The sequence below is a fragment of the Mobula hypostoma genome, chromosome 6 (assembly GCF_963921235.1).
Source record: "Mobula hypostoma chromosome 6, sMobHyp1.1, whole genome shotgun sequence".
NCBI classification, from domain to species: domain Eukaryota; kingdom Metazoa; phylum Chordata; class Chondrichthyes; order Myliobatiformes; family Myliobatidae; genus Mobula; species Mobula hypostoma.
The window spans coordinates 9775322-9790110 of NC_086102.1; the positions used below are offsets into that span (position 1 = coordinate 9775322).

At 43.0% G+C, this 14789-nt stretch overlaps 1 protein-coding gene across 1 annotated transcript; it reads right to left on the bottom strand.

Moving 5' to 3' along the window:
* Nucleotides 1-108: 108 nt before the first annotated feature.
* Nucleotides 109-12789, bottom strand: LOC134347816 (lysozyme C-like). Its single transcript, XM_063050270.1, has 4 exons — nt 12528-12789; nt 12024-12197; nt 7955-8033; nt 109-1937 (listed from the first exon to the last, which is right to left on the bottom strand). Exons 1-4 carry the CDS (start codon nt 12718-12720, stop codon nt 1871-1873), a joined length of 513 nt encoding a protein of 170 aa, XP_062906340.1. The 5' UTR covers nt 12721-12789; the 3' UTR covers nt 109-1870.
* Between the last annotated feature and the right edge of the window lie 2000 nt (nt 12790-14789).

Here is a 14789-nt window from a genome sequence, read left to right on the forward strand (position 1 = left end):
CTTTAATGACCCCTTTACTATACAGGGTGACCAAAACGATACTTCAAGCATGGTCTTGTATGTTTGAAGTGCAGTTGTGAAAAATGAACAAGACAGTATTAAATATCTATTTTCTTTATTTTTTTTAGATCTTTTTGACAAGCAATAGCAGTATAATGGCTCGGATATGATACTTGCAGATTGAAGGCGTAGACAGAGGCAAGTTTGCTCCCAGCATCAATATTACCGCTCCAGGGTTGGAGTTCACAGTTCAATCATGGCAGCCACCATAAGGAATCTGTGTACATCCTCCTCGAGCAATGCACGAGCTTTCTCCAGGTCCTCTGGTTTCCTCCCACAGTCCAAAGATGTTCAGGTTAGGTTAACTGGTCATTGTAAATTGTCCCATGATTAGGTTCGGGCTAAATCGGGGATCTTGGGGGTTGCTGGGTCACTGCGGCTTGAAACGCTGGAAGGGCCTAATCCACAGGGATCTCTAAATCAAATTAACTTAAATTAAAACTAAACAAACTTCTGGAGGAACTCAGCAGGTCAAATAGAGAAAAGGTCGATATTTTCGGTCTAGACCCTGCTGCAGGAATAATACTTTTACTTCCTGAAGACAAGGGATTCTGCAGATTCTGAAAAGTTTGAGCGACATACCCAAATGCTGCAGGTCAGGTAGCATCTATGGAGGGGAATAAACAGTCAATGTTTTGGGCCGAGACCCTTCATCGGGACTGGAAAAGAAGCAGGAAGAAGCCAGAATAAGAAGTTCAGAAGATTTGCCTCATTGTGGAGTAGAGGAGACCATGAACATCCATGTCAGAATGAGGATGAGAAATCAAATTGAAATAGGTAGCCATCAGGAAATCCTGCCTTTTGCAAATGTCAGAGTGAAGGTGTCCCCCTCCCCACCTTCTTACTCTGGCTCCTGCCCACTTCATTCCTATTCCAGATGAAGGGTCCCAGCTCGAAACATCTTCTGTTTACTTCCCTCCATCGATGCTGCCTGACTTGCTGACTTCCTCCAACATTTTGTGTGCGTTGCTTCCCCTTGCACCCCTCCTCCCTTGGCCTCTGTCGCACTGCCTTGCTCCACCCCGCCTTTAGATGTGCGCAGACAAACTGATGTACGTACCTCGGGCATGACAGACAGTGCAGCAGACCCTCCTCTCCACTCTACCAAAGCCAGCTCTCCCACCTCCAAAAGTTATTGTCCCTCCCCCCTCCATCGCTGTTGCTCTCACTACGGACCGAACAGAGGGAAACTTCTCAAGAGATTCGCGTACAGAGCGGCGAGTGGCTGAAATAGTCAGGAAGGATGCGGGAACACTCCCCAGCATCTTAACCTCTTCGCACATGTTCTGATCGCCCATCTATAGGAACAATGTCAGAATGCTGGAGAGGGTGCAGAAAAGATTCCTCAGGGAGGTTACCGGGACCTGAGAGCTTGAGTTATAAAGAGATTAGAGAGGAGAGATTGAATTGGGTGTCCTGAACAAGAGTCTCTGTCCAAACCTTCGACTGCTTATTCCGCTCCATGGATGCTGCTTGACCTGCTGACTTTTTTTCTGTGTTTGTGTACAGTGGAGGATAAGAGGGAGTAATGAGTGATGAAGGGATTTGGGATGGTTGGACATCTACAATGGCAGTAACTCTATTCACCGTGACCGAAGCATTGATATAAATGTCACCTCTGAGAAGCAAGCTTTCTGCTAAGAAGCCCGCTCTTCCCTCACATCTGGTTACTTGGATGGGGGAAGTCGTCCTCGTCTGTCTCGTCTGGGGAAGCAAGCCAATTCAAAATAATGCAAAGTGAACTAGTAGCATAGCTTTGAGCTGTGACTAGACAGAGTTGGTGGGGCTTGAAGGCAGAATCACTCTTTGCTTAGAGACGACACCCACGCACAAAGCGACTGACGTCTTTTCCCTTGCAATATCTATCCCAGGCAACCCTGCAAACCAAAAGGGAAACACATAGAGAATGAGAAGACAATCTATTGAGTCAAAGACCAAAATCTGAAGACCATCTCATCAACTATTACACTCTGGATTGCTGAAGGAAGAAGATTTGAATCTTTTCTCCAGCAGTTAAGATCTATCATCCATTCTCCTTCCTCTAAGACTCAGTATTGAATTCCAAGTCTCCTCCAACACCACTCCCCCTACCAACCATTAACTCCGTCTGTACTGACCACTGCCTTAGAAAACCAGCCAACACCCTGGACATTCTCCCTCCTCCTGTGAAGATACAAAGACCTGAAAGCACTTACCACCAGGCTCAAGAACATGTTCGAACCCACTATAATTGGTTTTGGAATTGGTTTATTAGTGTCACATTTACTGAGATGCAGTGAAAAGCTTGTCTTACGTACTGTTCATACACATCAAACTATTACACAGTGCATTGAGCTAGAGTAAGGTGAAGCAATAACAATGCAGAATGAATTGGAGGAGTGCAGTGCAGGGAAATGATCAAGTGCAAGATGATAATGAGGTAGATGCCAGAAGCCCGGTGACACATAGATACAGCCCAGCGCAATCATCGTTAATTTGATTTGATGAAAGTGACGCTGCTCCCTGTACGTTTCAATTGTTTGTTGTACATGTGACAAATAAAGCTACGCTTTAAAAATCTTTTAGAGTCCACCCTATTGTCCAAGGGGCCCATTCAGGACTCTGATAACAGTGGGACAGAAGCTGTCCTTGAGCCCTGGTGGTACATTGGTGAAGATGTACATCATACGACACAGCACATAACGAACAAACAAAACAAACGAGCGTAATAAACATGAACCGTTTGGTTCTCATGGAGACCACATTATTCTGAATTGTGAATTAAGTCGTGGATTACAATCTATTAGAACCAGACCTTAAATCGGATTGAAAGAAAACAAATCAAGTCATTTGGACCGATCTATGTTAAACGTATTCTGTAAGATAGTCACAGTCATAAAGTTATAAATACAAGAGATTCTGCAGATGCCAGAAATCTTGAACAACAGACACAAAACACTACATATGTAGTGGACAGGTAAATGCTGGCTGAGGAGTGGACATGGCCCAGTCCATTACAGTTAAAGCCCCCCACCACTGAGCACATCTACATAGAACATTGTTGCAGGAAAGAAGCATCCATCATCAAGAACCCTCACCACCCAGGTCATGCTCTCTTCTCGCTGCTGCCATCAGGAAGAAGGTACAGGAGCCTCAGGACTCACAAAACTAGATTCAGGAACAGCTATTATCCCTCAACCATCAGGCTCTTGAACCAACGGATACAACTTCACTCAACTTCACTTGCCATTGAAATATTCCCACAACCTCTAGACTCATTTTCAAGGACCCTTCATCACATGTTCTTGACACTTATTACTGGTTTATTTATTATTATTGTTATTATTATTTCTTTCTTTTCATATTTGCACAATTTGTCTTTTGCACACTGTCGAACCCCCAAATTGGTGTGATCTTCCATTGATTCTGTTATAGTTATTATTCTATTATGAATTAATTGAGGATGGCCGCAGCAAAATGAATCTCGGGGTTGCATATGATGACATTTATGTACAGTACTTTGATAATACATTTTTTCGAACTTTGAGACGCTCAGCATGTCAGGCATCACCTTTGGAATAAAGAGTCGACATTTCAGTCCAAGACCCCTCATCAGCCATAGAATTAAACAGCACAGAGATAGGCCTATCAAGTCCTTTTATGTCTTATATTAACCCCATCTCCGCCCTGGACGATCCCAAGCCAGGCTGTGAAAGGAGAAAGGTTGGGCATGAGACTAGCAACCCAATCCTATTAAAACCCAGAGCTACAGAAACACTAACAGATACTCCAAAGTCCTCATCCCTGGGAGAGGAAGGATATATAGAAGATGGGCTACACCTGGGGAAAACTTGAAAGACAGGCCCAGATCAGGGGACTCTGGGTGAGTCCAGTACCGCATAGGGTCAGGCCTCTTGGCTCACAATGTTGTGCCTGAACCAACTAAAGGTTATAAACTGCCAACTAAGCTAATCTCTTCTACCTACACAATGTCCATATTCTTCCATTTTCTTCACATTCATGTGCCTATCTAAACATCTCTGAAAGGTTCCTTATCTACCTGCTTCCACCACCACCCCAGGCACCAGACACCTACTACTCTCTTGATTTAGAAACTGCTTGCCCCTCACATTTTCTCTGAAATAACCCCCTCTCATTTTAAATGTGTGCCCTCCAGTTTGGGCATTTCAACCCTGGGGAAAAATACTGTCTGCTCTATCAATGGCTCTCATAATCTTATAAATCTGTATCAGATCCCCCTTCAACCTCCGCCGCTCCGGGATAAACAACCCGAGCTTGTCCAACTTTTCATTAGAGCACGTGGCCTCTAAACCGGGCAGCATCCCGGTGAACCTCATCTGCACCCACTCCGAAGTCTCAACATCCTTCAGATGATGGGGTGATCTGACTGTATACAGTAGTCAGACGCAGCCGAACAAGAATTTTATAGAGCTGCAATAATGTTGTTTTGCGACAACAGTACAATGCAAAGACATAAAGTTACTAAGTGTTACAAAATAAATGTGATCTCAATTTCGACGCTTAAAAGAAATTTGGATTGGTATGTGGATAGTAGGGGTGTAGAAACATAGAAAATAGGTGCAGGAGTAGGCCATTTGGCCCTTTGAGCCTGCACTGCCATTCAGGACAATCATGGCTGATCATCCAACTCAGAACCCTGTACCAGTCTTCCCTCCATACCCCCTGATCCCTTTAGCCACAAGGGCCATATCTAACTCCCTCTTAAATATAGCCAATGAACTGGCCTCAACTGTTTCCTGTGGCAGAGAATTCCACAGATTCACCGCTCTCTGTGTGAAGAAGATTTTCCTCATCTCAGTCCTAAAAGGCTTCCCCTTTATCCTCAAACTGTGACCCCTTGTTCTAGACTTCCCCAACATCGGGAACAATCTTCCTGCATCTAGCCTGTCCAATCCCTTTAGAATTTTATACATTTCAGTCAGATCCCCCCCTCAATCTTCTAAATTCCAGAGAGTATAAGCCTAGTCGATCCAGCCCTTCTTCATATGAAAGTCCTGCCATCCCAGGAATCAATCTGGTGAACCTCCTTTGTACTCCCTCTATGGCAAAGATGTCTTTCCTCAGATTAGGGGACCAAAACTGCGCACAATTTTGTATGGAGAGCTGTGGTCTGGGTGCAGGTTGATCAGACTAGGCGGTTTAAATGGTCTGGCATGGACTAGATGGGCTGAAGGCCTGTTTCAGTGTTGTACCTTTCCATGACTCTGTGAATCTAGATAAACAGTGCGAAGAAGAACAGATGAACAAGTAGTGGTCTTGGGTTCATGAAATCTGATAACAGAATTGTTGAGTGTGGGTCTCCAGAAGAAGATTCTTCAAGAAGATTAGCTTTATTTGACATATGTATATCAAAAGATGGAAAATATGTTGGTTTGTATTAACGACCAACACAGTCCAAGAATTGTGCTGAGGGCAGCCTGCAAGTGTTGCCATGCTTCTCCCACCAATTAACAACTCATTAACCCAATCCCAAATAGCTACATCTTTGGCCTGTGGGAGGAAACCAGAGCACCTAGAGGAAAGCAACACAGTCATGTGAAGAATGCACAAATTCATCAGCGGCAGCAACTGAACCCAGACTGGTGATGGCTGGTGCTGCAACATGGATCTACTGTGTCACACGCAGACTCCTGTACTCCTCCTGGATAGTGGTAATGAGTAAAGGACATTTCCCAGATGGCGAGAGACCTTAATGATGAATGCCACTTTCTTGAGGCACCTCTTGAGGATGTGGGCACTGACTCTAAATTCAATCTTCCCTCTCTCATCCCCATCAAACCACTCACTTACTCCTGTGGTAAATCCCTCTTTGGGATGTGTGGGGAAATCAGTCACTGTAAGACCATAAGATATTCGAGCAGAATTCGGCATTTGGCCCAAGATGTCCACTCCGCCAATTCTTCGTGGTTGATCTATTTTCCCTCTGAGCCTCAATCTCCTACCTCTTCCCATATCCTTTCATGCCCTGACATATCCAGAATCTGTCAACCTCTGTCTTAAATATACCCAATGACTTGGCCTCCATACCCGCCTGTGGCAATGAATTCCATAGATTCACCATACTCTGGCTAAAGAAATTTCTCCTCATCTCCACTCTAAAAGGACACCCATTTATTCTGAGGTTGTGTCTTCTGGTGATGAAATGCTTTGAGAGGTTGGTCATGACTAGACTGAACTCCTGCCTCAGCAAGGATCTGGACCCATTGAAATGTACCTATTGCCACAATAGGTCAATGGCAGATGCAATCTCAATGGCTCTTCACACAGCCTTAGACCACCTGGACAATACAAACACCTATGTCAGGATGCTGTTCATTGACTATAGCTCAGCATTTAACACCATCATTCCCACAATCCTAATTGAGAAGTTGCAGAATCTGGGCCTCTGTCCCTCCCTCTGCAATTGTATCCTCAACTTGCTAACTGGAAGACGACAATCTGTGTGGATTGGTGATAATATCTCCTCCTCGCTGACGATCAACACTGGTGCACAACAGGGGTGTGTGCTTAGCCCACTGCTCTACTCTCTCTATACCCATGACTGTGTGGATAGGCATAGCTCAAATACCATCTATAAATTTGCTGATAATACAACCATTGTTGGTAGAATCCCAGATGGAGACGAGAGGGCGTACAGGAGTGAGATATGCCAACTGGTGGAGTGGTGTCACAGCAACAACCTGGCACTCAACGTCAGTAAGATGAAAGAGCTGACTGTGGACTTCAGGAAAGGTAAGATGAAGGAACACATACCAATCCTCATAGAGGGATCAGAAGTGGAGAGAGTGAGAAGTTTCAAGTTCCTGGGTGTCAAGATCTCTGAGGACCTAACCTGGTCCCAACATATCGATGCAGTTATAAAGAAGGCAAGGCAGCAGCTATATTTCATTAGGAGTTTGAAGAGATTTGGTATGTCAACAAATACACTCAAAAACTTCTATAGACGTACAGTGGACAGCATTCTGACCGGCTGCATTACTGTCTGGTATGGAGGGGCTACTGCACAGGACCGAAAGAAGCTGCAAAGGGTTGTAAGTTTAGTTGGCTCCATCTTGGGTACTAACGTACTAGGACTTCTTCAAGGAGCGGTGTCTCAGAAAGGCAGCGTCCATTACTAAGGACCTCCAGTGCCCAGAGCATGCCCTTTTCTCACTGTTACCATCCGGTAGGAGGTACAGAAGCCTGAAGGCACACACTCAGCGATTCAGGAAAAACTTTTTCCCCTCTGCCATCCATTTCCTAAATGGACATTGAACCCATGAACACTAACTCACTTTTTCAATATACGATTATTTCTGTTTTTTGGCACAATTTTAATTTATTCAATATACATATATTGTAAAATGATTTACTTATTAATTTATTATTTTTTTTCTTCTTCTTTTATATTATGTATTGCATTGAACCGCTGCTGCTAAGTTAACAAATTTCACGACACATGCCGGTAATAATAAACCTGATTCTGATTCTGGGCTTAGACTCCCCACTATTGAAAATATCCATTCCACATCCACCCTATCCAGGCCTTTCAATATTCAATCATTTTCAATTAGGTCACCCCTCGTTCTTCTGAATTTCAGTGAGTACAGGCACAGAGTCATCAAATGCTCTTCATATAACAAGCTGTTCAATCCTGGAATAATTTTCATGAACCTCCTTTGAACCCTCTCCAGTGTCAGCACATCCTCTCCTGGATATGGGAAAACATGCAGTCACAATGAGAATGTGCAGACTCCACGCGGACAACAGCAGAGCTCTGGGTCAAACCCTATCCAAATGAACTGGAACTAAGTTCCCATTTCCTTCAACTTCATACCAGTAAGTTCCCAGTTACTGCAGAACTAAAACAAACACAGAGGAAGATTTAACATACCAGGCTCCCATTCCTTTGCTGTCTTTCACAATACGCTTTGCACATTGGCAGTCATCGCCCAGGTAGTCGTTCAAGAGTCCTGTAACCATCAATGAAATGAAAAGATTAGCTTTATTTGTCACGTTTACTTGGAAGTGCAGTGATATGCATCAATACCTAAATCTATATGGGATGCAGACTCAAATGATACCCTTAAACACTAACTCAAAACCTTGTTTTCAACAAACATCTTTTTGTCTTTTATTTTCATGTTTATTTTTATTTTATTTTCATGTTTGCACTTTAGCCCATTGTAAAGGCACTTTGAACTCTATCGTCTGTCTGAAAAGTGCTTTATTAATAAGTTATCAACATTATCACTATTTATTTTTTCTCAGCTCAAGCTGGTAAAACCTGAGGTACGGGCATAACCAAGCACGTTGGTTTGTCATTTGCTAAGAACTTTCGGACTATTCTAGTGGTGTTTCGTATTATAGCTTTCTGAAGATTTATATAGATATTGATGTGTAGACCTAATTGTTTAATACCATTATGCAGTGGCTTGGATATGATGCTAGTTGTAGATCCTACTATTGGGATAATGTATACCCTGTTCATGTTCCATAGTCTTTAAATTTCCTTTTTGAATTTATCATATTTCTGGTATTTTTCACTTATTGATTTTTGTATGTTATTTATGTTTGGAAAGGTTCCATTTAGTAAGTAAGCAGTCTTTGCTTGTTTATCCTGTACTATTATATCCGTAGCAGTTAGCGCAGTGTGATTACAACTTGGGGTGATGGATTTCAGAATTCATTTCCGGTGCCATCTACAAGGAGTTTATACATATGAATGCTTGGGTTTGGGTTTTCTCCAGGTGCTCCAGTTTCCTACCACATTCCAAAGACTTACCAGTTAGTAGGTTGACTGGTCATTGTAAATGGTCCTGTGACTTTGACTAGGGTTAAATAGGTCGATTGCGAGATAATGCGGCTCATAGGATCGGATGGGCCTTTTCCGTGCCAAATCTCCAAATAAAATTAAATAAAAATAAGAACAGGTGCAGAGAGGGTGTGGAGAAAGTGGATTCAGCCGCAAGTTGGGTCACACATAGGCAAGAATGACTCAAGATGTGTGCTGTATCTCTACAGTTTGAGTTTCATGAACAAGAGAGGAAGTTAGGACATCAGAATTTGAAAATAATGATTTTATTTCTTAAATGCTCCCAGTTTTTTGTGCTAACAGAGTCAAAATAGGAAGATGGATGTCTGGTTTGAGACATGGTGGCGGGGGGGGTGGGGGGGAGCGCAGAGGCAGAGGAAGAGCTCCTGATTGTTGGAGTACTTTAGATACATTGGGGCAGGGGGCATTTTCTTCAAATAGGAAGACTTGCAAACCATCAGGATTCGAGTAATGTCCCCACTGCAAAAGAGTTTAGCCCTTCAACCGGGGTCTTCATTCAGAGAGGGCCCAGAGGAAGTTCATGAGATTGATCCCAGGAATGAAAAGGTTAATGCATGAGGAGCATTTGATAGCTTTGGGCCCGTACACACCAGAATTTAGAAGAATGAGGAGGGATCTATTTGAAACCTATTGACTATTGCAAGGCTTGGATAGATTGATGTGGAGAGGCTATTTCCTTAAGTGGGGGAGTCTACGATCAGAGGACACAGCTTCAGAATAGAAGGTCATTCCATTTGTAAAGAAATGAGGGATTTCTTTAGCTAGAGGGTGGTGAGTTTATGGAATTCATTGCTGTATATGGTTGTGGAGGCTGAGTCATTGAGAACTGTATGTTTAAAGTGGAGGTTCTTATTAATAAAGGAATCAAATGTCATAGGGAGAATGATATTGAGAGGGATGATAAATTAGCCATGGTAGAATGTCGGAGCAGACACTATGGGCCGAATGGCCTAATTCTATTCCTATGTCTTACGGTGAGTCCTGGGTCAACACTGAAGATTGAAGACAAAGGTCAATCTGAGGTCCAGATAGAAAAACTTAGGTGGACCACAAGTCCAGAAGTTAAGCCCTGATTCTGTGAATCTCTAGAATTCTGCTGGAGAAGTTGAGGCCCAGTATCTATGAGCCTAGAAAACTGCTAAAGAAGACAATATCTCCCATGGTTTGAGGACTATATATACTCATGGGTGGGTGGGTGGGAGGAAGGGAGAAAAAGAGCTTGTTTTGCTGTTGTTTTGTTGCTTGGTGTACTCTGTTTTGACGTGTACTTCTTAGTCTCCTGCAAATGGAGGTCTGGCTAACTTCTCCAGGTCACTAACACTCTTGTTGAGCATTGTGGGCACGCTTTGATGGGGCCAGATAATTGCGGGCTGATCCCAGCCCATCCTTGGGTATGTTGGTTGTTAACACAGATGACACAGTTCGCTCTATGTTTCGACGTACATGTGATAAATGAATCTGACTCTGAATAATTTAAACTAAATTGGCAATGGGATTAGGAACCAATCTGTTGAAGTAGAAAAGAATGACTCATAGAGGGAAGTGAGAAGCGAGAATGCTCCAGAACACGAGAGAAGGAAGTGGAGATGATTAGTGAAGCAATACGAACAAGTGGGGGGGGGGGGTTAGTAAGATTGCAAATGACACAAAGGTCGGTGCTGCAGTGGAAAGTGTAGAAAATTGTCACAGCTTATGACAGGACATTGACAGGATGCTGTGCTGGACTGAGAAATTGCAGATGGAGTTCAACCAAGAAACGTTTGAAGTGATTCACTCTGGAAGGTCAAATTTGAAGGTAGAATACAGGGTTAATGGCAGGATTTTTGGCATTCTGGAGGAAACACTCTGTGTGAAAAAACTTGTCTCATTCACTTTCTTAACACCTTTCATGCTAAAGCTATGTCCTCTTGTATTTGCCATTTCTACCCTGTGAAAAAGACTCTATCTGTACTAATTCATTTTATAAACTTCTGTCAGGTCCTCATCAGTCTCCCACAAATGGAGAAATCTGGCTAACTTCTCCATATAGTTATCACGCTCTAATCCAGACAATAAAGATTAGCTTAGCTTTACTTATCACATGTACATCAAAACATACAGTGAATGCATCGATTGCTCCAATGACCAACACAGTCTGTGGATCTGCTGGGGGCAGCCTGCAAGTGTTGCCCTGCTTCAGGCATCTACATAGCATGCCCTCAACGTTCTAACCCTAACATTAATGTCTTTGAAATGTGGTAGATACCTGGAGCATCTGGAGGAAACCTGTACAGTCCCAGAGAGAATGTACAGACATACAGACAGTGACAGAAATTGAATTCAGGTCCCTGGCACTGTAATAACATTACACTAACTGCCACGCTACCGTACTGCCCCATGGAGAACATTTTTTCGGAAGAGTGATCATAGGTTTCCAAGTAGTTATGGGTAAGGAATTGAACCCCAATCAGTAATGACCTGATGTAGTGTTAGTTACATGCAGCAAGAATGGAAATGTTCTGCAGAGAGACGGATGTCATAATTAGAACATTGCATTGATTTACTTAGAGTCATAGGAAAGTACAGCATAGAAACAGGCCCTTTGGCCTATATAGTCCATGCCAAAACCTTTTGAGTTACCTACTCCCATCGACCTGCACCGGGACCATAGCCTTCCCTACCCCTCCCATCCATGTACCTAATCGAACTTCGCTTAAATGTTGAAATTGAGCTCGCATGCACCATTCGTGCTGGCAGCTCATTCCACACTCTCACCACCCTCTGAGTGAAGAAATTACTCCTCGCGTTCCCCTTAAACTTTTCACCTTTCACACTTAGCCATGACCTTTGGTTGAAGTCCCACCCAACCTCGGTGGAAAAAGCCCTGCTTGCGTTTACCCTCATACTTTTGTATACCTCGATCAAGTATCCTCTCAATCTTCTACATTCCAAGGAATAAAGTCTTAACCTATTTAATCTTTCTCTATAACTCAGGTCCCCCTTGTATATTTTTCTGTACTCTTTCAACCTTATTTACATCTTTCCTGTAGGTAGGTGACCAAAATTGCACACAATACTCCAAATTAAGCTTCACCAACGTCTTATACAACTTCAAAATAACATCCCATCACCTGTATCCAATACTTACTAGAACATGGAATGTTGCAGAGGTTTTTGGCACCTTTAGTTACACCATCATTACACCACCATTTGCTGTTGATTTGAAAAATGCCGTAGTCTGTTGACACAATTTGTCCATGCCACCTGTTATGATTAATTGCTGTTGTGTTGTAGTGGCTTTCATAGAAAGCCATGCAAACCCCTGCGGTTAGAAGAATAAAATTCCTTAATAATTATCATAAACACAAGAGATTCTGCAGATGCTGGAAATCTTGGGCAATGCAGATAAAATGCTGGAGGAACTCAGCAGGTCAGGCAGCATCTACAGAGTGGAATGAAGTGCCTGACCTGCTGAGTTCCTCCAGCATCTTGTATCTGTTGCTGAAATATTGGGAGATGGCACAATGGCAAGCTGGCATAAATTTGATGAGCCAAACAATTTATTTTTATGTTATAAAAAAAAACTTTGAAATCAATATCATACAAGAGAGAACTCAGATGTTTTACCTGCTGCTGATACAGTGATACTCACAGTTAGCCAGGCTATATCTTTCATATCCATCCATACCAAACTTCTTTAAGGTTCTTGCCAGCTCACATCTCTCATAGACTTTGGCATTTACAAGCACGAGCAGAAGACTGAGAACAAGGAGTCCTGGGGCTGAAATATTGACTCTGTTTCTCTTCCCAGAGACATGGCCTACCCTGCTGAACGTGTCCAGCATTTTCTGCCTGGAGTTTATGACTATGAAGAAGAGGTGTCTTCTTTGTGTTGCTAATATCACTAATACTAATGCCAATATTGTTTCTGCTTTTTTAAAGAACCTCCGGGGATGAATCATTTGGTTCCGCAAATGTACAGGAAGTACAGGGAGGAGCTAGTTGTGCAACTCTTTGCAGAATTGCAGCATATCAGACTCGTGATACAGTGAAAGGCAACGTATATTTATCAAGAGCAGTACCCATTTTGTAGGGCACCAAGTTGGTACCTGCGATGCACACACAGGGCATGGGGTAGCTTGCATTAAATCATGGGTGCCACAGTAGCGTAGGGGTTAGCACGATGCTATTACAGCTCTGGAGGACCCAGAGTTTGGAGTTCAATTCCGGTGTAGGTTTTCCTCAATCAAGCAACATGAGGCTTAAGAAAATCATAATAACACATCTATTAAATTTCAAAACCTGAAGACAAAAGCACACTAAAATCTCCCTATGTAAAATACGTCATTGTGTCAGACCAACCTCTTAAAATGAAGGTCCAAGTCAATGTCAGTTGTTGTGAATTAAGTACATTTCCACTAATTATGTCACCCTACACAGGTGATACTTGTAAGGAGTTTGTACGTTCCTCTCCGTGAACGCATGGGTTTCCTCCGGGTACTCTGGTTTCCTCCCACAGTCCAAAGACATGCAGGTTAGTAGACGAATTGGCCATTGTAAATTGTCCTGTGATTAGGCCAGGGTGAAATAGGTGGTTGCTGGGTGGTGAAGTGCCTTCTAAATAAATAATTAAATAGATAGACACAAGAGATTCTGCAGATGCAGAGTACAGAGCAACACACAGAGAATGTTGAAGAAACTCAGGAGATCAGGCAGCATCAATGGAGGGGAATAAATAGTCGGTGCCTTGGGCCAAGACCTGAGGAGGGCTAAGGCACTGGAGACCCCTGTTTCCATCCAGGGGGTCAGCGTGGACATGGTGGAGGATTACAGATACCTGGGGACACGAATTAACAATAAACTGGACTGGTCAAAGAACACTGAGGCTGTCTACATGAAGGGTCAGAGCCGTCTCTATTTCCTGAGGGGACTGAGGTCCTTTATCATCTGCTGGACGATGCTGAGGATGTTCTACGAGTCTGTGGTGGCCAGTGCGATCATGTTTGCTGTTGTGTGCTGGGACAGCAGGCTGAGGGTAGCAAACACCAACAGAATCAACAAACTCATCCGTAAGGCCAGTGATGTTGTGGGGATGGAACTGGACTCTCTGACGGTGGTGTCTGAAAAGAGGATGCTATCCAAGTTGCATGCCATCTTGGACAATGTCTCCCATCCACTACATAATGTACTGGGTGGGCACAGGAGTACATTCAGCCAGAGACTCATTCCACCGAGATGCAACACAGAGCGTCATAGGAAGTCATTCCTGCTTGTGGCCATCAAACTTTACAACTCCTCCCTTGGAGGGTCAGACACCCTGAGCCAATAGGCTGGTCCTGGACTTATTTCCATCTGGCATAATTTACATATTACTATTTAATTATTTATGGTTTTATATTGCTATATTTATACTCTATTCTTGGTGCAACTGTAACGAAACACAATTTCCCTCGGGATCAATAAAGTATGTCTATGACTATGACTAGGACTCAGCGAACGCTACAATGGGATTGGTATCGACTTCTTAAAGTTACCTGTTTCAAGACACAGAGAAAATCTTGTCTTGAATTTAGCTTATACAGATAAAGTCAGTACGCAGTGCATTGAGTTAGAATAAGATAAAGTAATAACAATACAGGATAAGGTTTTAGGCTACTGAAAGAGTACAGTGCACCTAAATGATAAAATGCAAGATCATAACAAGGTAGATCACTGCAAACATGGAGACACTTGCAGGCTGCCCAGCTGCAACATTGTCGATTAGATTTGTTTCACTCTATGTTTTGATGTACATATGACGATAAATCTAATGTTTAAAAATCTTTAGGACTCCATTTTATTTTAGAAAAGATCTGTTCACTGGTTCATTGGCAAGACCGACGGCTGGAGAGCTACGTGGCCTCGGTTGTTGCAT